Consider the following 23217-nt stretch of genomic DNA (forward strand, 5'->3'; position numbering starts at 1 on the left):
AGCGCCCCATCGGCACTATACACAGTGTCGATGGCACACCGCTTCCTCCCCCTAAGACGTCGGATGGTGGACCAGAATTTCCTCGAAGCCGTTCGGAAGTCGGCTTCCATGGCCTCGCCAAACTCCTCCCATGCCCGAGTTTTTGCCTCGGCAACCGCCAAAGCCGCATTCCGCTTGGCCAGCCGATAACTGCCAGCTGCTTCCAGAGTCCCACAGGCCAGGAAGGCCTGATAAAACTCCTTCTTCAGCTTGACGGCATCCCTCACCGCCGGTGACCACCAACGGGTCTGAGGGTTGCCACCGCGGCAGGCACCGACTACCTTGCGGCCACAGCTCCGATCAGCCGCCTCGACAATGGAGGCGCGGAACATGGTCCACTCGGACTCAATGTCCCCCGCCTCCCTCGGGACATGGACGAAGTTCTGCCGGAGGTGTGAATTGAAACTTCTTCTGACGGGAGATTCTGCCAGCCGTTCCCAACAGACCCTCACAACACGCTTGGGTCTGCCGGGTCGGGCCGGCATCTTCCCCCACCATCGAAGCCAACTCACCACCAGGTGGTGATCAGTTGACAGCTCCGCCCCTCTCTTCACCCGAGTGTCCAGAACATGTGGCCGCAGGTCCGACGAAACGATGACAAAGTCGATCATCGAACTACGGCCTACGGTGTCCTGGTGCCAAGTGCACATATGGACACCCTTATGTCTGAAAATGGTGTTCATTATGGACAGACCATGACGAGCACAGAAGTCCAATAACGAAACACCACTCGGGTTCAGGTCAGGGGGGCCGTTCTTCCCGATCACGCCCTTCCAGGTCTCACTGTCATTGCCCACGTGAGCGTTGAAGTCTCCCAGCAGTACGAGGGAGTCCCCAGGGGGCGCGCTCTCAAGCACACCCTCTAAGGACCCCAAGAAGGGTGGTTCTTTCGAAACCGTTGGGTCGAAAAGAACCCAAGTTGGGTCCAGTAAACGTGCTTTTCCTGTTCCCTCTTAATCAGGATTAGTTTATGGGAAAATAAGTTGTTGGTAATGTAGTTTCTGGTGTTTGGAATGCTTTGTTGCTAGGCTAATAACAAATATCCTTCATAATTAGTCAAGACGGGGTTTTGTGTGCGTGTGTTGTTTGTGTGCGTGTGTTGTTTGTGTGTGTGTTTTGTGTGCGTGTGTTGTTTGTGTGTGTGTGTGTGTTTTGTGTCTTGTGTGTTTTGTGTGTGTTTTGTGTTTGTGTGGTTTGGTTGTGTTTTGTGCGTGTGTTTGGTGCGTGTGTTTTGTGTGTTTTGAGTGTGTGTGGTTTGTTTGTGTTTTGTGTGTTTTGAGTGTGTGTGTTTTTTGTCTAGTGTGGTTTGTGTGTGCATTTTGTGATAGTGTGGTTTGTGTTTGTGTGGTTTGTTTGTGCTTTGTGTTCGTGTGTTTTGTGTGTGTGCGTGTGTTGTTTGTGTGTGCGTGTATTTTGTGCGCGTGTTGTTTGTGCGTGTGTGTGTGTTTTGTGTTTGTGTGGGTTTTGTGTTTGTGTGGTTTGTTTGTGTTTTGTGTGTGTGTTTTGAGTGTGTGTGGTTTGTTTGTGTTTTGTGTGTATTGAGTGTGTTTGTTTTTTGTCTTGCGTGGTTTGTGTGTGCGTTTTGTGATAGTGTGCTTTGTGTTTGCGTGTTTTGTGTGTGTGTTTTGTGTGTGTGTGTTTTGAGTGTGTGTTTTAAGTGTGTGTTTTGTGTCTTTTGTGTGTGTTTTGTGTCTTGTGTGTGTGTTTTGTGTTTGTGTGGTTTGTGTGTTTTGATTGTGTGTGTGCTTTGTGTGTTTTGAGTGTGTGTGGTTTGTGTGTTTTGAGTGTGTGTGGTTTGTGTGTGTGTGTTTTGTGTCTTGTGTGTGTGTTTTGTGTCTTGTGTGGTTTGTGTGTGGTTTGTGTCTTGTATGCGTTTTGTGTGACATGTGTCTTGTGTGTGCGTTTTGTGATTGTGTGGTTTGTGTTTTTGTGTGGTGTGTGTGTGTGGTGTGTATTTTGTGCATGTGTGTGGTGTGTGTTTTGTGCATGTGTTTAGTGTTTTGTGCGTGTTGTGTTTTGTGTGTGTGTGTGTGGTGTTGTGTTTTATGTGTGTGTGTTGTGTTTTGTGTGTTGTGTTGTGTTTGTTTTGTGTGTTTGTAGTCCTTATTCTGACATTTTAGTGGTCCTCATGTCCCTCTTTAATAGTTAAGAATGGGTTTTAGTGTTGAGTTTGTGTTAGTACTTTTTATTTATTTTTTGAAATCCTTGGTACCATTTTCAGGATTTTCACGATTAACGAGCTCGATGATTAGAAAAGTACCGTGGAGCTTATTTCATATTCTAACACATATTTGTTAGTTATGAACGACTGTAACTCGTAGGCTCTACCCGCCTTGCATTTTTAAGCTGGCAATGTCCTGTTAGCGCTAGCACGCCGCGCGCTAGCACGCAATGTTGGTGAAGGTTATGCAATTACGCACGCAAATCACGGCGCAGGGATATTACGTATCGTCTGTCCCTGCAGCCGATATTTGCAAAAGGATTTAAGGATTTTACACAATTTCAATTTCGCCGTGGCAGTTCGCGTCGGCCCACTTTGAACACAACGGTGCGGTTGGTTGTTATTAGATAGATAGATCTAGTTGAGCTAGATAGAAGTAGATGGACAGATAGGGGTAGATAGACAGATAGATGTAGATAGATAAAGCTAGATAGATAGCTAGGTGGAGGTAGATAGATAGATAGATGGAGCTAGATAGGTAGATATAGGTAGATAGATAGATAGATAACTCATTCATCCCGTAGAGAAATTCACACTTCCAGCAGTATCCTTGTGTTGAAAAATAAAATCAATTAAAAGAAATAGAATACAAAAATACCCAATATAACGTGTTGCTATAGAATATTTAGATAGTGCTGCGGAAAATACACACAGTCATAAAAATAGGGTAATATGCAAATGTGGGGGTGGGGTTTCATGTGGGCTTTTACCCCCCCCCCCGGGTGGAGTTAGAGCACAGGTGTCAAACAGGCGGCCTGAGTGTTGTCTCGCGAGCCGGATCAGGCCCTCTAAGGGATTGAATCCGGCCCGCGAGACAACACTCAGAGAAGCGCAAGAGAAAAACAAGCTGCAGGTTGAAATATGTCAACTTGATGTTGCCAAAGACGGGTGCCTCTCACAAAGACACTGTACTTGTATGTATTTCTCTCTCTCTATCTCTTTCTTTTCCACCCCTTTTCTCCCACTCTCTGTCCCTGTCTCTTTCACTCTCTTTGTCTCTCTTTTTCTCTTCCTTTTTGTTGCTTTTTGTCTCTTTCTCTCTCTTTATCTCTCTTTTTCTCTTCCTTTTTGTTGTTTTTGTCTCTTTCTCTCTCTTTATCTTTTAACCTCTTTTGCACTAACTTCCTTTTTTCCTTTTCTCTCTTTTATCTTTCTTCATACCCTTCGCGCTTTCTTTTCTCTTTTCTCTCCTTCTGTCTTTCTATTTCTCTTTGGATTTCTTTCTTCCTCTCCCTTTCTTTTCTCCCTTTCTTTTCCCCCTTTCTCCAACTTTTTATCCTTTGTTTCTCCCGCTCTCTCCCTCTCCTTTTTCTTTCTTTGTCCCTCCCTCTCTCCTTTTCCCTCCCTCTTTTTTTTTTCTTTATCTCTTTTTCTTTCTCTTTAATCTCCTAGTCCGGCCCCCGACAGAATGTTTGTTCTATGGTGTGGCCCCCGAGTTAAAATGAGTTTAAATGAGCTTTCTTGGCACGCCCATGGGAGGAGCCGGCACACCCATGGGAGGAGCCGGCACATCAGCTTGCGGGAAAAAAAACGTGGGCCAGGAGAAGGAAGCGAGAAGATGGAGAGAGAAGGCTGGACGGAGACTCGAGCGACACTAATTCGGCCATAGATTCGATGGCGTTTACTTAGTTAAATTATCTAAGAAATTAAATCTGTCCCCGTGTGAAAATGTCGGCTATTCTTGTCCATCTTTTCCCATCAAGAAACAAGCGCGCATTGTTAGGTGGTGTTTGGTTAATGGAGTCAGATCACTAATTCGAACAATTTGGTAAATGGTACATTTTTAATAATATAATAACAGTTTCAATGCTTCCTCCTAGAGCAAGGGTGTCAAACTCCTTTTAACTCGGGGGCCACATGATAGTACAAAAATTATTTCGAGGGCCGGACTAGTAGATTAAAGAGAAAGAAAAAGGGAGATCAAGAAATAAGAGAAAGAGGGAGGGAAAAGGAGAGAGGGTGTGAGACAAAAAAAGAGAGAGAGGGGGAGAGCATGAGACACAAAAGAGTTAAAAAGTCGTGAGATAGGGGAAAAGAAAGGGAGAGGAAGAAAGAAATCCAAAGAGAAATAGAAAGACAGAAAGAAAGGAGAAAAGAAAGCACGAAGGGTATGAAGAAAAAAAGAGAAAAGAGAGAAAAGGAAAAAAGGAAGTTAGAGCAAAAGAAGTTAAAAAGACACAGAGCGAGAAAGAGACAAAGAGCAACGAAGGAAGAGAAAACGAGAGACACGTAGAGTGAAAGAAACAGAGACAGAGAGTGGGAGAAAAGGGGTGGAAAAGAGAGAGAAAGAGAGGGAGAGAAAGAGAGAGAAATAAATACAAGTACAGTGTCTTTGTTGGAGGCACCTGGCTTTGGTTGGCAACATCAAGTTGACATATTTCAACCTGCAGCTTGTTTTTCTCTTGCGCTTCTCTGAATGTTGTCTCGCGGGCCAGATTCAATCCCTTAGCGGGCCTGATCTGGCCCGCGGGCCGCCTGTTTGACACCTGTGTCCTAGAGGGTTACAACGTGTTTTAGGGTTATCATTCAGTTTTAGTTTTGATTCGAGTGGGTGCGTGAATGATCTTAATTTTAGAACTTCTTAGGTCCATTTTGATGGACCAATAGTCAATTTCAGGACATGTTGGTGGTCCTATTATATCGTGTTTCAGTTTTAAGTTAACTTTTGTTACTTTTCTACCAAAGGCGAAATTCTCATGTTTTTTTTATTCTGGATTCTGTCTTTTTGGTGCCCAGGTCCGAGTGGTGATCCTGGACGAGAACGACTGCACCCCCGAGTTCCTGCAGTCCATCTACACCAAAGACGGCGTTCCGGAAACCGTCACCACGGCCACCTCGCTCCTCCAAGGTGAATATTATCGCTCGCCATATCAAAATGGCCGACTTTCCGCAACGGAAGTCCAGATTTTTCTGAGTGATCTTGACGGACGGCGGATCAAAGCCCCCGGCGGCCTCGTGGACCGGTCGCCACGGCAACGGTCGGCAAGCAGCTCGCTCGCCGTCTGGCCGGCAAAAAGGAAATTTGCAAAACTGGATCGCCAGATATGAATCACTTTCCCCTCATAAAACACGACATCACCTCTGCGAAATCTCCAGGGTAGAAATATTCTTTGGAGGGAATCCGGAGAGCAAGGAATTAGTCATAACTTATACTACAAAACCTTACAAGACAACTGATAGCTGTGGTCTACATTTGTTAACTAAAGGCAATGTTCCCTCTAAGCTGCGCGTGTGCGCAATTGCGCACTGCCCAGAGTTTTTCCGCGCACAAGAAAATCTAGCCAGCTCACAAAAATCAGGGCTCGAAATTGCGAATTAAAAAGCGAATTAAGTCAAAGTTACAGTGCATGAAGGTAAAAATACACGGGTTCCCCTGACGCTGTGTTCTAAATGAGGTATTTGGAAGTCAAGGTCGAAGTAGAACGAAGTTGAGTCAAGTCAGTAGAGTTTTTCGAGAACCGGCTTCTTCAGCTCGGCTCACTAGAAAGAACCGGCTCTTTCGAGTCCTTAACGGCTCTTCAGGTTGTTTTTGCTTCTTTAATCCCTACACGACCAAATATTAAGTAAAATTGTGCACAAAATGACTTAAAGGAAGGGGGGGAAATAGAACAAAAAATAAAAAAATACCAAAAAGAAAAAGTAGTGAAACCTGAGAAAAAAAACAAACAAAAGGAGAGAAAAAGAGAAAATTAAAAAAAAAGCCAGAAGAAAAGAAAGAAGCAAATAAAGGGAAAAGGGGTAATAGAGAACAAAAAAGCAAGAAGAAAGTAACAGCTCAGAAAAAATAAACACAATGAGATTTTTTTAAAAGGAATTAAAAAAAAGGAGAAAAAAATGGGCAAAAGAGGAAAAAGTTCATGTTGCATTCAAATAATTTCCAATTTTATCAAGTCAATATTGTTGCCAACATTGTACTTCAATACAGTTGTGCAACCAACTAAATAAGCCCCCCAAAATGTTAGTATTATACGACACAAAAAAAGAAATTGAAATCTTGTGCAAGAATTGTTGTTAAAACAAATGACGTTTGTAGGCCATACAACCTTTGCAATAATACATTAATAATGCAAACATTTTTTGCATTGCCAAAAACTCCGCAAAATGTCAAGTTTTGGACATGTTTGATAATGACTTAGTTGCCACACTTGGGATTGCTGTTGCTCACTGTTGTTTCAAGCGTTGCTCACCGACTTTGTGTGAACGCTCAGACCCCTAAGGAAAATTACAGGGAACATTGACTAAAGGGTATTTCCCAGCCTAAATACAATGTCATCCTAAATACAATGTCAACCTTCTGCAGACTTGCACTAGTCTTTCTGAGAGATCCAGAGAACAAGGTATTGCAGTCATCTCATAACAAACACAGCAATACTCATAATCCATTGGGATTTTGGTGTAAGAGTATCAAATTTGGTTTAAGAGTATCGAATTGTTCAAGCACTGAAAAATCTTTTCCTAAACAAAGTCATGTTAATAACTTTTAGATGTTTCTAAGCATTCCAAAATGACCAGAATAAGAGTAAAACATGCACATAAACCATAATGACATCAATGAAAATTGTTTGAATCATTTTTTTGTCTTTTATTTATTTTGTAGTGTCTTTTGTTGTGTATTCGGTATCAAACCAAATGTCACTCATCTGAGCGGGGCGGGCCAAACTGGCTGAACTTTTCATCTATTGGTTGTTCAGCGATTCAATATCTGATAAACCAATGGGTGTAAAGCTACGCCGGTATGACCCGCCCCTTTATTTTAATCACATTTTGTAGTGACAAAATACACAATACATGACAAATTGACAAAATACGAAGCAGAATACACAACAAATCAAATACCGAAATGAATAAAGGATGAAATATGCGACAAATGCATGCTAAAAGAGCCCAACTATGCAAGAAATTCGGCTACAAAATAAACGACCAAAAATAAATACCGAAATAAATGACAAAAAATGACAAAATGCACGCCAAAAAAATTACAAAATACAGGGCGAAATAAATACTCGGGTCAATAAATGGCAAAATACACCAAAAATACACACTCAAATAAAAAACAAAACAAAATACACGAACACGACAAAATACGTGAAAAAATACACGACAAAATAAAGAAATACAATTAAAAAATAAATGACAAAATGTACAACGGAATAAATGCAGAAATAAATAAAGGATGAAATACACCAAGAAGTACATGCCAAAATACCCAACAAACTACACAACTAAATGTGCAAACCAAATACACTGTCATGATCACTGTTGTACTTGTACCCAGTCCTGTCTGTCCCCTTTTGTCAGTCCGTCTGCGAACCTCAGTGAACACTAGGCAAGCCTTTTTCGACCCTGACTCCCACCTGTTTTTTGCTCCCGTCTGTCCCCCGGCTTTCGACCATTTTTTTTATCCTGACCACGTCTACTCTCCCGTCCTGGCTTTCGACCTCTTTTTGTCCCCGACCAAGTCTTCTCTCCTATTCTGGCTTACGACTCGCTTCCGACCATGTTTTTGCTCTCCTGTCCCGGCTACTGACCCGTTTTTTCCGCCCCCGACAATACCTTCGCTCACCCCGGAAGATCCACTTCCGCATTCGGAGCACAATCCGAGTATCCGAGCGACCTGCTTCCCGCGTCCAGCAATCACCGGATCGTGGGCGCAAGTGGGTCCTGTCCCCGTTCTGGTCCTGACATACACGACAAAATAAAGACTAAAATCAATTAATGACAAAATACACAACAGACTAAATGACAAAATACTAGACAAAATTATTTACAAAATAGACGCCAAAATAAATAAACTTGAAGAAAAAAAAAACACTTTGTACGAGAAGCGCTTGATTTTCGTCCCGTTCCACACAATTACCCCTTCAAACAAATCCAGAAAAAGAGAGAACGTCACTTCAATAAAGTTTTTATTTAGAAGTCACTTTGTGTTTGTCCGTCGAACGCGAATAAAGATAAAGCGCTACAAAAAAAAAATCTCGTTAGCGGGAAATATGCTTATTCATCTCCCCGGTGGCTTTTTTTTCGCAAGGCAATCACTTTTCCACTCGGTCAGCATGGATTACCAATGTTTCCCGTCCCGATGCTCAATTAGCGCTGATGCTAACACACTTTTTTTTCACTAATTGGTGCGATGGAGTTTTAGCTGTTAGCTTAGCCAACTACCGTGAAAACGGACGACGTGCTTCCTGTCGAGTCCACGTGGGTTGCGATGGTTTCCTATGCTCAATTAGCACTGATGCTAACACTTTTTTTTGTGTTCTTTTGTTCTTTTAGCTGTTAGCTTAGCCAACTACCAAAAATCAGAGTAGAAGCTTCCCGCTCATTCCGCATGGATTGCCAATGTTTCCGATCCCGATACTCAATTAGCGCTTATGTTAACACACTAATTGCTGTAATATTGTTTTAGCTGTTAGCGTAGCCAACTAGCAAAAAACAGACGACAAGCGTCCCGCTCATTCCGCATGGATTTCCAATGTTTCCAATCCCGATCCTCAATTAGCGCTTATGTTAACCCACTAAATGCTGCAATATTGTTTTAGCTGTTAGCTTAGCCAACCACCAAAAATCAGAGTAGAAGCTTCCCGCTCAATCCGCATGGATTGCCAATATTTCCCATACTCAATTAGCGCTTATGTTAACACACTAATTGCTGCAATACTGTTTTAGCTGTTAGCTTAGCCAACTACCAAAAACAGACTACAAGCTTCCCGCTCGTTCCGCATGGATTGCCAATGTTTCCAATCCCGATCCTCAATTAGCGCTTATGTTAACCCACTAAATGCTGCAATATTGTTTTAGCTGTTAGCTTAGCCAACCACCAAAAATCAGAGTAGAAGCTTCCCGCTCAATCCGCATGGATTGCCAATATTTCCCATACTCAATTAGCGCTTATGTTAACACACTAATTGCTGCAATACTGTTTTAGCTGTTAGCTTAGCCAACTACCAAAAACAGACTACAAGCTTCCCGCTCGTTCCGCATGGATTGCCAATGTTTCCGATCCCGATGCTCAATTAGCGCTTATGTTAACGCGCTAATTGCTGCAATACTGTTTTAGCTGTTAGCTTAGCCAACTACCAAAAAAACAGACTGCAAGCTTCCTGCTCATTCCGCATGGATTGCCAATGTTTCCGATCCTGATGCTCAATTAGCGCTTATGTTAGCGCACTAATTGCTGCAATATTGTTTTAGCTTTTAGCTTAGCCAATGACCACAAAACAGACTACAAGCTTCCCGCTCATTCCGCATGGATTGCCAATGTTTCCGATCCCGATACTCAATTAGCGCTTATGTTAGCGCACTGATTGCTGCAATACTGTTTTAGTTGTTAGCTTAGCCAAACACCGTAGAAACAGTCTTGTCGCAGGTTCTATGCTTCATTTTCTTGTGGAGGAGCTGCACAATATGCACGCCACCTTGACAGCATAGGAAGGGTGATTTTTGCCCTCCCCGTCGGGCCGTCAAATGTCGGGAACGGCAAAAATCACGTTTTCGAGGTCATCACAGGAAGCGCGCGTGCTGCGCACCACGGCGCCGTTTTGTTCGTTATTGAAGACGGCCAAAATCACCTTTCTTCCCCACAAATTAAATTAGAAAAATGTGGGGGTTTTCGGGTTCGGGATGGTTCAGCCTTTGTACCGCGGGTCAGGTCGGGCTGGATTTTTTTAATGCCCGATCTTACCTCTACTTGGTGTCGATGTTGGCAAACGATTTGTGTATCTTTTGGCCGCAGTTTCGGCGAGCGACTGCGATTCTGGCAAGAACGCGGAACTGACGTACTACACGCTGAGCGCGGACTTTTCGGTGTCGTCGCACGGAACCGTCTTTCCGGCCGGACCGCTGGACTACGAGCGCAACAACCACGTCTACGAGTTTGTGGTCATGGCTGTGGACAAGGGGGAAGAGCCCCGCACCGGAACCGCTAGCGTGCGGGTCCGCATGGCCAACGTCAACGACGAGCCGCCGCAGTTCTCCCAGCAAGTGTGAGTCTTCCGTTTCGGTTCCGGGTTTGATGCCGTGATTCGGTTCTGGGGTTTGGTTCTGGGGTTCGATGCCGGGATTAGGTTCTGGGGTTCGATGCCGGGATTAGGTTCTGGGGTTCGATGCCGGGATTAGGTTCTGGGGTTCGATGCAGGGATTAGGTTCTGGGGTTTGATGCCGGGATTCGGTTCAGGGGTTCGATGCTGGGATTCGGTTCAGGGGTTCGATGCCGGGATTCGGTTCTGGGGTTCTATTACGTGATTCGATTCTGCGGTTCGATGCCGGGATTCGGTTCTGGGGTTTGATGCCGGGATTCGGTTCAGGGGTTCGATGCTGGGATTCGGTTCAGGGGTTCGATGCCGGGATTCGGTTCAGGGGTTCGATGCCGGGATTCGGTCCCGGGGTTCGATATCAGGGGTTCGATGCCCGGATTCGATATCAGGGGTTTGATGCCCGGATTCGGTTCCGGGTTAGGTCCGGTCAAGTCCTACTTATATATGACACCATAATCACAAAATGTCTCAAAAGGGCCGCACAGACCACAATTATACCACCCCCCTAACTGAAATCCACATGCAAGGCAAGGTTCTGTCTTGTCTTGGGATCAAGAGGTCGCAGGCTCGATTCCCGGCTCCTCTGCGTCATATGTTGAAGTGTCCTTGTGCAAGAGACTGAATCCCTAATGTCCCCGATAAGCAGATAGGCGCCTTGCATGGCTGACTCCCTATTGGCGTGTGAGTGTGTGTGTGAATGGGTGAGCGTGAAGCACATTGTAAAGCGCTTTATAAATGCAGACCACTTAACCAATCATTGAGGACTTCCGATGAACTTCACACTTACCCATTCCCACACACTCTATCACACTGATAGCGGATTCAGCAATGCAAGGCATGGGTTCGGGATTCAGTGTAAATGGGAAATGCTCTGCGTTGAAATAGCACTTTTCAAGTACCAACACTTTTAAAGAAAGACAGGAAAACTAGGTCACGTCAAAAAGGGCTACCACTAACTAGATATACACACTTTTTAGCAAATACGTTTAAGCCTACTGTACATGTTTCATCTGGTCTTTTGAAACATTAGATGTAATAACTTTTTGCCCTTTCTTGTTCTGTTCATTTTTTAAGGAAAAAAAGACAACAAACAGTTAAGGTTTTTTTTCTAAAATAATATTTATCGCCACACAAAAAAAATGAGAAAAGCAAAGACCTATATACATTTGCAGATTTTAAAACAATTTACGACTCGATTCTTAAATGTGTCCGAATTATCGCCTGTCAAAATGAATCCCTAGTGTGTCTGAGTTCTTTGATTTTCCTCATTTTAAGCCAGGGTTCTCTAACCTTTTAAAAGCCCAGAGCCAATTGTTTTTTACCGATTTTTGTTTTATATAAAAGGCTTCAGACAGTACGACTGGTTTTGTTTTATTCTTTTATAACAACGTCGATGCTTCAGTTCTCACATTGAGCAGAAACAAAGAGACTTTTATCAGGTCTTTGGATGTTTTTCGCACCATATGTCCTTCGTTCTATTTATCACTTTATCCTTTGAACACTATTCTTTTTCATAGTTTGCTTATTATTCCTCGGAAAAGTATCGAGTTAGCCTGCTTTTCTCTTTCGTTTTAAATCGCCGTTAGCTTCCACGCTTCATTTTTCCAGTCGGACTTTCGAGCTCGGTGTTCTTATTTTCTTGACGAAGCTTCGTGCATGTATTGATTTCATGTCAGCGGAGTAACGAGTCCCGGTTCTGCTGGCGTAGGATCGAGAAATCGGCGGAATTAAATAGATAAAGGCAACGGACGGTATTGGCTGCGACAATAGCGCTAACACCTGCCACTTATTGTGTTTTTAGCTTTGAATTAGCGACGAGCCGCCGCAGTTCTCCCAGCAAGTGTGAGTCTTCCGATTCGGTTCCGGGTTTGATGCCGTGATTCGGTTCTGGGGTTCGATGCCGGGATTCGGTTCTGCGGTTCTATTACGTGATTCGATTCTGCGGTTCGATGCCGGGATTCGGTTCTGGGGTTCGATGCCGGGATTCGGTTCTGGGGTTCGGTTCTGGGGTTCGATGCCGGGATTAGGTTCTGGGGTTCGATGCCGGGATTAGGTTCTGGGGTTTGATGCAGGGATTAGGTTCTGGGGTTTGATGCCGGGATTCGGTTCAGGGGTTCGATGCCGGGATTCGGTCCCGGGGTTCGATGCCGGGATTCGGTCCCGGGGTTCGATGCCGGGATTAGGTCCCGGGGTTCGATATCAGGGGTTCGATGCCCAGATTCGATATCAGGGGTTTGATGCCCGGATTCGGTTCCGGGTTAGGTCCGGTCAAGTCCTACTTATATATGACACCATAATCACACCATAATAGCTTTGAATTAGCGATTTTGCAGTTCATCGGCAATTATAATTGTTGATCAGTCCAGAAGGAAAAATAAATAGATACTTTATTCATCCAGGTAGGGAAATTTACACTTCCAGCAGTATAAAAAATACCCAATATAACCTGTTGATATAGAGGATTTGAATAGTGCTACGGAAAATACACACCGTCATAAAAATAGGGTACCGTATTTTACGCACTATAAGGCGCACCTAAAAGCCTTTATTTTTTTTCAAAAGCTGACCATGCGCCTTATAATACAGTGCGCCTTATATATGGATCAATATTAAGTCGCAAAGTCTCGCAACTAATGCAACAGCCGCCGACTCAATTTTCCCCCGAACGCCAAGTAGTCCGCGGTGTATGCTGGGATTTATTTACCGGTGTTTCATTGGCTGACCAATGTGTCAATCATCATTTGAATGGATCACTATTGGCTAAAGTTATTCGGAGGTCAAGGGGCGGATCCTTTTTATCATTTACAGGCTGGCATTGGCTGAAGCGGCAAAACAAAGCCTGCAATTGGCCGAAAAAGATGAATGCGTATAGCACGTGGCTGACGGCATACAGAAAGCATTTTTTTACTATTTAGTATTTGTAACTATTTTATTCTCCTGGATTTACGAAACTCACGGATATAAGAGGACCACGGCTGCACATTATTATGAACACAACGACTTCCGTGAGCTACTCTGGCTATATATATTATCCCTGTATTTTGTTTCAGACTGAACTCGATGTTTCTGTGATAAGCGGTGCAGATAATGGATGGAATGGAGTGTCCATTTTTAAATTCAACTCAATTCCAAGTGTTTATTGTCATATGCACGGTAAAGTTGCAAGCGAAAAAGAAAATAGATACTAAGGAATGGTTGGCATTTCTTGAATCCCAAGACTTTAACCTTCCGAATGATTGAACAATGCATTTGAGTGACATGGTACGGACACCGCATCCGCACGTGTTCTCGACACGTATTTGCGTCTTTGCAAGCTTAGGGAATGTTAAGGGGGTAATAAGTTGGACTGAACTATCTGACTGTTTTGTCCACGTTCCCATTGTAGCGCCTTATCATCCGGTGCGTCTTGTGTATGTCAAAAATAGGACCTAAAACGATTTTTTCGGGGTGCGCCCTATAACCCGGTGCGCCTTATAGTGCGGAAAATACGGTAATATGCAAATGTGGAGGTGGGGATCAATGTGGGCTTTTACTCCCCCGGGGTGGAGTTAAAGAGCCTAATGGCATGAGGAGGAAATGATCTCCTCAGTCTGTCCGTGGAACAAGACTGTGACAAGACACACGAATAAATCATGCACACGGTTTGAATTTTTTTTTTCTTTGCAAGTCAAGGACATGGAATATTTGCCCAAAACATTAAAAAGAGGTTGCTTCTTTTCTTGCGTACCTCTGATATATTTATATATAAATCATAGCACAACTTGCTCATATTTCCTATATACCTCTTCATAATGTACACGAGGCACTGTTGTTATGTTTCACAGTATTATGACTCGATAGGTGACCATTTAAAATGAAGAGAATACAAAAAGTGTATGTAAAAATGACGCAGATGGTGGCTACAGTCGGAATTATTGAGTTGTCATGTGAAGCGTTACTGTCCCCTACGATTGCATCTGAGAGGACAGGTTTATCAGACTCGTCATGGGAATTCTGTCTCTTTGGCTCGGCTCACTGAGAAGAGCCGGCTCTTCTTGGCCCCCCAAACGGCTCCCCAGATGTTCTACATAAACCTTTCGTTCTTTATTTGTTTTCTATATTGACCTCAATTATTACCCGACACCTATAAATAATTTCTATGTTTGTGAATAAGTGTGACGTAGCTAAATTGTTGAGGCAAAATGGCGGAATTCATGGCAGTTTATAGCGGCCCGCTGACACAAAAAGATGATAGATCAGAGTAAGAAACTGCTCAAGATAGCACAAAGTTTGTGCTAGCAGCAAAATTATTACCCAACACTGATAAATAATGTATGTGTTTGTGAACAAATGTGACCTTGCCAATTGTTGAGGCAGAATGGCGGAATTCATATCAGTTTATAGCGGCCCACTGACACAAAAAGATGGTAAATCATGTTGTGGAGTCGGCTTGCATTAGAAACGCATTAGGATACTAAGAGGGGAAATTCCAGTTTGTTTATCCCGAGTGCAAATGTCAGCGAATGTTATTAATGATCGCCTTGGGCCGCCAAAAGAATGGCTTCTTCTTTGCCGACCCCAAACAATTCTTACATAAAGATTACAAAACATCCTGTCTGGTAGCGTGCATGTACACGTGCAAGGGGGAGAGGCAAAAGTATTACGAGAACGTTGTATTAGGATATAAAAAGCCAATTGTCTCTGAAGATGATCGAGATTTCTGTTGACGAAGTTCAATAAACGAACTCTCCCTCCCACGCCAAGACTCCATTGTACCTTGTTTCTTGTTTTTCAAGTATTGCTCGGGCTGTTTCCACAAAAATCAAGAGTAAGGAACTGCTCAAGATAGCACAAAGTTTGTGCTAGCAGCAAAATTATTACCCAACACTGATAAATAATGTATGTTTTTGTGAACAAGTGTGACATATTGTTGAGGCAGAATGGCAGAATTCATGTCAGTTTAGAGCGGCCCGCTGACACAAAAAGAGGGCAGATCATGTTGTGGAGTTGGCTTTCATAAGGAACACATTAGGATACGAAGAGGGGAAAATTCCAGTTTGTTCAATTTTTGGAAGTTACATAAAAATCACAAAACATCCTGTCTGGTAGCGTGCATGTACACGTGCAAGGGCGAAAGTAAGAGAATGTTGCATTAGGATATAAAAAGCCAATTGTCTCTGTCAACAGAAATCTCGATCGTCTTCAAAGTTCAATAATAGAACTCTCCCTCCCACGCCGAGACTCCATTGTACCTTGTTTTTCAAGTATAGTGGGGCAAATTGCTCGGTCTGTTTCCACAATAATCAGAGTAAGGAACTGCTCAAGATAGCCCAAAGTTTGTGCTAGCAGCAAAATTGTTACCCAACACCTATAAATAATGTATGTGTTTGTGAACAAGTGTGACGTAGCCAATTGTTGAGGCAGAATGGCGGAATTCATGTCAGTTTATAGCTGCCCACTGACACAAAAAGATGGTAAATCATGTTGTGGAGTCGGCTTGCATAAGGAACGCATTAAGATACTAAGAGGGGAAATTCCAGTTTGTTTATCCCAAATGCAAATGTCAACGAATGTTATTAATGATCGCTTAAGTTTTTGCGAGCAGCAAAATCGCGACTTTATTTTTTGGTCATCCAAGTACGGCACTGGATTTTTCTTCCTTCGAGGTACCGGACAAATTGAAAAAATGGCATAAAAATTGCTTGAACAGTTTTTTTTTTTTACTCTTTTCTCTGTTGACGGACAGCACGAAAAGAAAGCGGCAAAGCAATAAGGAAAGCAATAAAAAGAAGGTTTTTATCCCATTCCTCTTTGACACGGTAACTGATCTTTGTCGAAGGCGACGTTTTATTTTATTTACCGTTTCTGTACGACAGGTAGCCGTCACCCCCGACTCGCGTCGACCTCCGATATTTTCCCGTTGCCGCGGCAACCCTTCCTCCGCGAGAAAGCCGTTGTCTCGGCGTTTCGCGTCCAAAGAAAACGGAACAAAAAGCGAAAGAAAAGAGTGGGAAAATAAAAGCGTCTGAAATCAGGTAGTCGGTCGGGATCGAAAAATCGAGCGTGGAAGGGGACACAGTCGGCCGCTTTCTAGTCTCCATTTTTAAAACTCATTTTTTTCTGATATGCTTTTAAGCATATACCAATTTTTCAGCTGTAACTAGAAAGCATCATTGATTTTTTAAATTTATTTATTTATTTATTTATTTATTTTTTCCAAGGAAGATCATAAACAATTTTGAAGTCCTGCCCGCCCCGTTGCTTCCGTCTCTTCAAATGAACATTTCAAGCCAGGGGCCACAGCCGATTTTTTTGCCACTTATTAGCGCAAATTGCATATAGATTTCTATCATAACAACTTACTATGTTATTACTATGGTATAACCAGATCCTATATTGGAAAGAGGGAGAGAGAGAAAAAGAGAGAGGGAGAGAAAAAGAGCCTGATTGGCTCCCTGTCCCTATTCAAACCCACTCCTGTCTGTCCCCTGTTGTCAGTCCGTCTGTGAACCTCAGTAAACACGAGGCAAGCCTTTTTCAACCCTGACTCCTACCTCTTTTTTGCTGCCGTCTATCCCCCGGCTTCGACCCGTTTTTGATCCTGACCACGTCTACTCTCCTGTCCCGGCTTTCGATGGCAGAATTCGTGTCAGTTTATAGCAGCCCATTGACACGGAAAGATTGTAGATCGTAGATAGGGACATCTCGTGATAGCACAAAGTAGATAGATAGATAGATAGATAGATACTTTATTCATCCCCGTAGGGAAATTCACACTCCAGCAGTCTACCCCGTTGTTTATTAACAGATGAACATGATGCCCTAGGGGTGCTTGTAGCGGAGTGGATGACGTCACACGCCAGTCCAAAAGTTCGACATCCCTGCGGCAGATGGAAATCTTTTTTTTGTGTCCAGGGATACACCACCTCGTGTTAGCGAGTCCGCCTCCTCTCCGATTCCCCCCGGCTTTCGTGTCTCTGTATAGCGGCGCTGAAGCCGGGTAGCTCCGGGTGGCTACACGTTAGCGTCCGGAATGCTAAACGTGAGCCACGTTTCCGCAAAACACAGCAACTGCGCTCCCTGTGCGCTTCGATGTTTTCCACCAGCACTCGTTGGTCTTATTTGGTAGTGAGTTCGCATTTACCATGATTGCGGATGGTACCGAAGACTTAAAACGCCGCTAGCCGCTTCGCTAGCTCCGGTTCTTCCTCCACGATAGGCCCCTCATCACGCCGGCACGAGAATTCTTCAGGGCAAGGAGTTGAATCCTCGAATAACTGCATTTTTGTGCGCTAAAACCCATGTCCATAGGATAGAAAGTAATCCAAATGTTTAGTTGTCAAACGGGAAGAAAAACACCGAAGATAGAAGCAGACAATAAAACAATAAATCAAAAAAAGTCACAAAAATAAGTAAAAAAAAGGATGTGCCAGCAGCAAGATAGCCACTTCATTTTAGTCATCAGTCATCAATAAAAAAGAAACGTTCTTCTGATTGTCGCTCCATGGGAAAATGCGCCTTGAAAGTGCTTGAAAAGTGCTTGAATTTGGCCATGAAAAAGGGGTGCGAACCCTGTCATTTACCAAGAGACTGAATAATACAGCAATATCATATCATGAGAAAATACCAGACGAAACATGCTGACTACTAAAAGCTTACTGTGAAAAAGTGAAGCAACTGGAAGCTGTTTTAAAGACGCAACGGCTCTTTTTCATGAATCAAATGGAAACGCTACAAAGGCGAACACTTCGAACCTTTCATGAAGGGTGAATTTATTCAAGACTGTTTAAAGAATGCCTAGCCCTTACACATTTTCAGCTTACCAAATTTGGCCCCCCGCTTTCTGAAAAATTAGGAGACCCCCTGTCATGATTACCGTTATGCTTCACCTGTTCCTGCTCCTTTGGCGCCAACTGCCTCGGACTCTGATTGGCTCCCTGTCCCCATTTAAACCCACTCCTTTCTGTCACCTGTTGTCAGTCCGTCTACGAACCTCAGTGAACACTAGGCAAGCCCTTTTCGACCCTGACTACCACCTGTTTTTCGCTCCCGTCTGTCCCCCGGCTTCGACCCATTTCTGATCCTGACCACGTCTACTCTCTTGTCCCAGCTTCCGACCTCTTTTTGTCCCCAACCACGTCTACTCTCCTTTCATGGCTTACGACCTGTTTCTGACCCCGACCACGTTTTTTGCTCTCCTGTCCCGGCTACTGATCTGTTTTTTTTTCCGTTCCAAAGTCCCACTTCCGCGTTCAGAGCGACCTGCTTCCCGCGTTCACCGGATCGTGGGTGCAACCCTTTCCTTTCTTCCCATAAAACTGAGTGAAACCTAACGCAAGTGGGTCCTGTCTCCGTTCTGGTCCTGACAAACACACATCTTGGACAATAATAAATAATTGTTTAGGAAGCTTTATTTAGTCTATTTAGGCTCAGCGGTGTCACGCTTCCTTTGTCAGCCCGTTAACAAACTTCTGGCCCGTGGTTTCGACTTGGTCCTGTTCCTGTTGGTATTTCCTGTCCAGTTTTGTTCCCGTTTATTTTGTCCTCTTTAATTTCTGTTTCCAGTTTTGTTTTCCGTCTATTTTTGTCCTGTTTATTATTTTCTCCAGTTTTTGTTACAGTCTAGTTTCTCCTGTTTATTTTTGATATCCAGATTCATTATCTGTCTTGTCCGACCCCATCTGTCCGATATCAACTCAGGCAATTGGAATCGATCTCGTCTGTCTCTGGCTTCCTGTCTTTCCACGCCAGACTGCTGCCTAACGTGCATGACTCCCCATTTCCCGTAAAATAAAAGGCTTGTGTGAGAACGTCACGCGTTTGGGTCCTGATCCTGTTCTGGTTCCTGACACATACAGTATGACCCATCCAAATACTGTTTATAAATATCACCGAAAACCAAGAGTAGAATTGAAAAAAACGACATTAATAATACGCAATAGTTAGTTCCAATAACACAAGCACATTTCCACACCGTCATTTTCTGCAATTGTTCTTTTTCCTGGATAAACAAAATGGCTGACCACCCACAGAGTTGAATTGCTGCTTCTGAGTAATTACGCTGTTTTATGCTAGCTCCTGCAGCGCCGATAAACAAGAATTTTCTTCCCCTCCTCAACGAGTAACGCTTTTCCGCGTCGGCATTTGATTCCAAACGCCTTTGATTGATAACAAGTTTCGGTCGGGGGGGCGGAGTCAAAAATCAAAGATATCAACAACTCCGCCTGCCGGCTAAGAGCTGTTTTTCGTTTTCGTATACGCAATGTTTAAATTCTGGAATAGATTTCCGAGGGTCTGCGGGGGCCACTGGAAGACAGATCGTGAAAATTGTAACCCTAGTAGTTAAAGCCAGGAAAGCCAGCAAAGCGTTAGGATTTGCTAATGCGACTGGCGGCCTCTATAATTGACCAAAATAATCCCCAAAACAACTTTACCTGGTGTATTAAAATCAGAGCTGAAAGTAAATATGTGGTCATGACACCCAGGATCCATTTTTTTACGCGGAATTATCACAATCATCTGGAAAGAGAAGTCAAACATTTACAACTCTTTCACAATGTCAAAAAAAATCCCTAAGTAAAATGCACTGTTGCAAAAGTTATTGGGCTTTCAACTGGTTGTCTCCAAATGGCCATTTATGGAAACTCTTTGATATACCTTTAGAAAAACTTTCTATTTTTGCGTCTTTCTCTCTCTTTCTCTTTCTCTCTTTCTCTTTCTCTTTCTCTTTCTCTTGCTCTCTTTCTCTTTCTCCCTTTCTCTCTCTCTCTCTCTTTTTTTAAAAATCTTTTTTATCTCTCTCTTTCTCTATTTCTCTCTTTCTCTCTCGCCCTCTCTTTCTTTCTCTTTTTCTTTCTCTCTTTCTCTTTCCCTTTCTCTTTCGCTCTTTCTCTCTTTCTCTTTCTTTCTCTTTCTCTTTCTTTCTCTCTCTCTCTTTCTCTCTCTCTCTCTCTCTCTTTCTCTCTCTCGCAAAACTTATTTTTGAAAATAAAGCTTTAAATATGCTTTGACTCAGAATTGAAACTTTAACGCTTTATCTTGATAAAAATAAAGCTTTAAAGCTAATTTAACTCGAGAGCTTTTAACAAAAACATATTAAAACTTTCAGAGTTGAAGCTTTAAGGCTGCCCTAGCTCAAGCGTTTGAATCTTAAACTCAGAGTTAAAGCTTTAACTCCAAAATCCTATGTTGTAGAGCTGTTCAACTCAGATTGGAATTTTTAAAGCTCCACCTAAAAATAAATCAACTTTAAGGCTGATTTAACTCATAGTTGAAATTCATTGACTAGAAAAGTAAGCTTTGAAGTTACTCAAGAGTTAAAGCACCTTAATAGATGTAACTCTGAGTTTTAACTCGAGGACTTAAGCTTTGCAGCTGCTTTCACTGCGATTTCAAGCTTTAAAACTTTTACTAGAAAAAGCCGTATGTGTCAGGACCGGGACAGGAAGCAGAACCCACTCGCGTAACGTTACTGAGTTTATTGGGGAGAAGAGCAAGAAGCGCACACTCGATCCAGAGATCGTTGGTCGCGGGGAGTAGGTTGCTCGGAACCCGGAAGTGGTCAAAATCAAACAGATCAGCGAGAGCAAAACAGGAGCAAAAACACAGGAAAACCGGAGATTCACAGGGCTTGGCAAAACGAGAGCAAAAACACAGGAAAAACAGATTCTCAGGGCTTGACGTTTTTTAGCAGACGCTCCGACCAAAACTCACAGGACAGCGTTTAAGTAGTCAGGGAGCAATCTGCCAACGAGTTTTAGCTGGTGTCCATGGGCGAGGCCAATTGGGCACCATGGCAACTGTGACAGTATGCTGCCTTTACTCAGAGTTGAAAATTTAATGCTTTGTCTCGAGTTAAAGCATCTAGAAATGTTTAACATCAGAGTTAAAGATTTACCTCCCAAATCTTGACTAAAAACTATTCATCTTCATCTCATCATCTCATTAGCTGCACTGCTTATCCTCAGTAGGGTCGCGGGGGAGCAATTATCGGGCAGTGGGCAGGGGACACCCTGAACTGGTTGCCAGCCAATTGCAGGGCACACAGGGACAGACAACTCACTCGCTCACACCTAGGGACAATTTGGACCGGCCAATCCACCTGAAATGCATGTCTTTGGAATGTGGGAGAAAACCGGAGTAAGCACGGGGAGAACATACAAACTCCGCACAGGAAGTCCGGTAGCTGGATTTGAACCCACACAGGAGGTTCCCAAGAATTGTGCCGCACACGCGCTAACCACTGCGCCGCTGTGCTGCCCACTATTCCTCTTATTAACCTCAATTTATTTGCATTCAGGTTGTCTGAGCATCAAACCTCATTTTTCAGCCTCGCCCGGCGGCCATTTTGAAGTCGGAACACGTCAAAAAGCATTTGGCCCGAAGGAAATTCGTGTTTCCTTCCACAAGACAAATTATTGATATTTATTGTTTCGGTCCGATCCGACTGTTTGTTTACCGCTGCGCCGACAACCGCGAAAACAACAAAGCTAGCGGCGAGCTAGCATGACTGGAACAGTAGCCGTCTACGTTTTTGTTTTCGGGCCAAAACAAAAACACAGCTCGGGGCTAAAAAACCTGTCAGACGCTCGCACTCGGACGCCGCTTGATGTATTTCTGGAAAGAAAGCGCAGAAAAACGCCGGCTTTGTCTTTTTTTTCCTGCCTCCGACTGTTAGCGTAGCGCCAAAGCTAACATAAAACTCCGAGCGGCGGGAACATTGAAGTCAAAGCGCAGTCGAAATTTTCACAGCGGGCGCGATGCATATACATTAGCAGATGTTAGCAAAAACCGCTACACGGCGCGTCACATGCATTTTTCATTAGCTCCCGCGTTAGCTAGCACGCTCGGAATCGCTCTGGGTCGCGTCACTTTCAAGTGGCACTTTGAAGCCGAGTCTACGAGCTCCGGAGGACCCGCGACACGTCGGGACCGGGCTCTTGTAGTACTACTTTCCTAAAAGTGGGGGCGATGTGATGATGACATTGCCAAAGATTTTGATTTTCAAATATTGAATATCGTTTGCCTGGCTTTAGTTAATGATCTGCATTTCTATAGCGCTTTTCAAGTCAATGACTTCCCAAAGCGCTTTACAGTGTGCTTCACACTTACCCATTCACACACACACACACATTAATAGGGAGTCAGCCTCCAAACGTTTTGAGGATAATCAAGATGCTAATTGGTAAATAATCTGCATTTCTATAGCGCTTTTCAAGTCAATGAAGACCTCCCAAAGCGCTTTACAATGGGCTTCACACTTACCCATTCACACACAAACACACACACCAATAGGGAGTCAGCCTCCAAACGTTTTGAGGATAATCAAGATGCTAAATGGTAAATGGTCTGCATTTCTATAGTGCTTTTCAAGTCAATGAAGACCTCCCAAAGCGCTTTACAATGTGCTTCACACTTACCCATTCACACACACACACACACACACATTAATAGGGAGTCAGCCTCCAAACGTTTTGAGGATAATCAAGATGGTAAATGGTCTGCATTTCTATAGCGCTTTTCAAGTCAATGAAGACCTCCCAAAGCGCTTTACAATGTGCTTCACACTTACCCATTCACACACACACACACACACACACACACACTAATAGGGAGTCAGCCTCCAAACGTTTTGAGGATAATCAAGAGGCTAAATGGTAAATGGTCTGCATTTCTATAGCGCTTTTCAAGTCAATGAAGACCTCCCAAAGCGCTTTACAATGTGCTTCACACTTACCCATTCACACACACACACACACACACACACACACACACACACACATTAATAGGGAGTCAGCCTCCAAACGTTTTGAGGATAATCAAGATGGTAAATGGTCTGCATTTCTATAGCGCTTTTCAAGTCAATGAAGACCTCCCAAAGCGCTTTACATTGTGCTTCACATTTCCCAATAGCGGCATTGTATTGCAGCCATGTAAGACTCTAAG

General features: G+C 43.5%; 1 protein-coding gene across 1 annotated transcript in view; it reads left to right on the forward strand.

Annotated features, from left to right (window-relative positions):
- The window catches only part of LOC148366663 (neural-cadherin), a 345561-nt gene that overhangs the window by 82348 nt on the left and 239996 nt on the right, over positions 1-23217 (forward strand). The window contains exons 5-6 of the mRNA XM_088333456.1: positions 4997-5108; positions 9993-10242. Of these exons, the coding sequence (XP_088189582.1) occupies positions 4997-5108; positions 9993-10242 (362 nt within the window). The remainder of the gene's footprint in view (positions 1-4996; positions 5109-9992; positions 10243-23217) is intronic.

The sequence above is a fragment of the Urocampus carinirostris genome, chromosome 4 (genome assembly GCF_059441175.1).
Source record: "Urocampus carinirostris isolate Australia breed hairy pipefish chromosome 4, RoL_Ucar_1.0, whole genome shotgun sequence".
In the NCBI taxonomy this organism is placed as follows: domain Eukaryota; kingdom Metazoa; phylum Chordata; class Actinopteri; order Syngnathiformes; family Syngnathidae; genus Urocampus; species Urocampus carinirostris.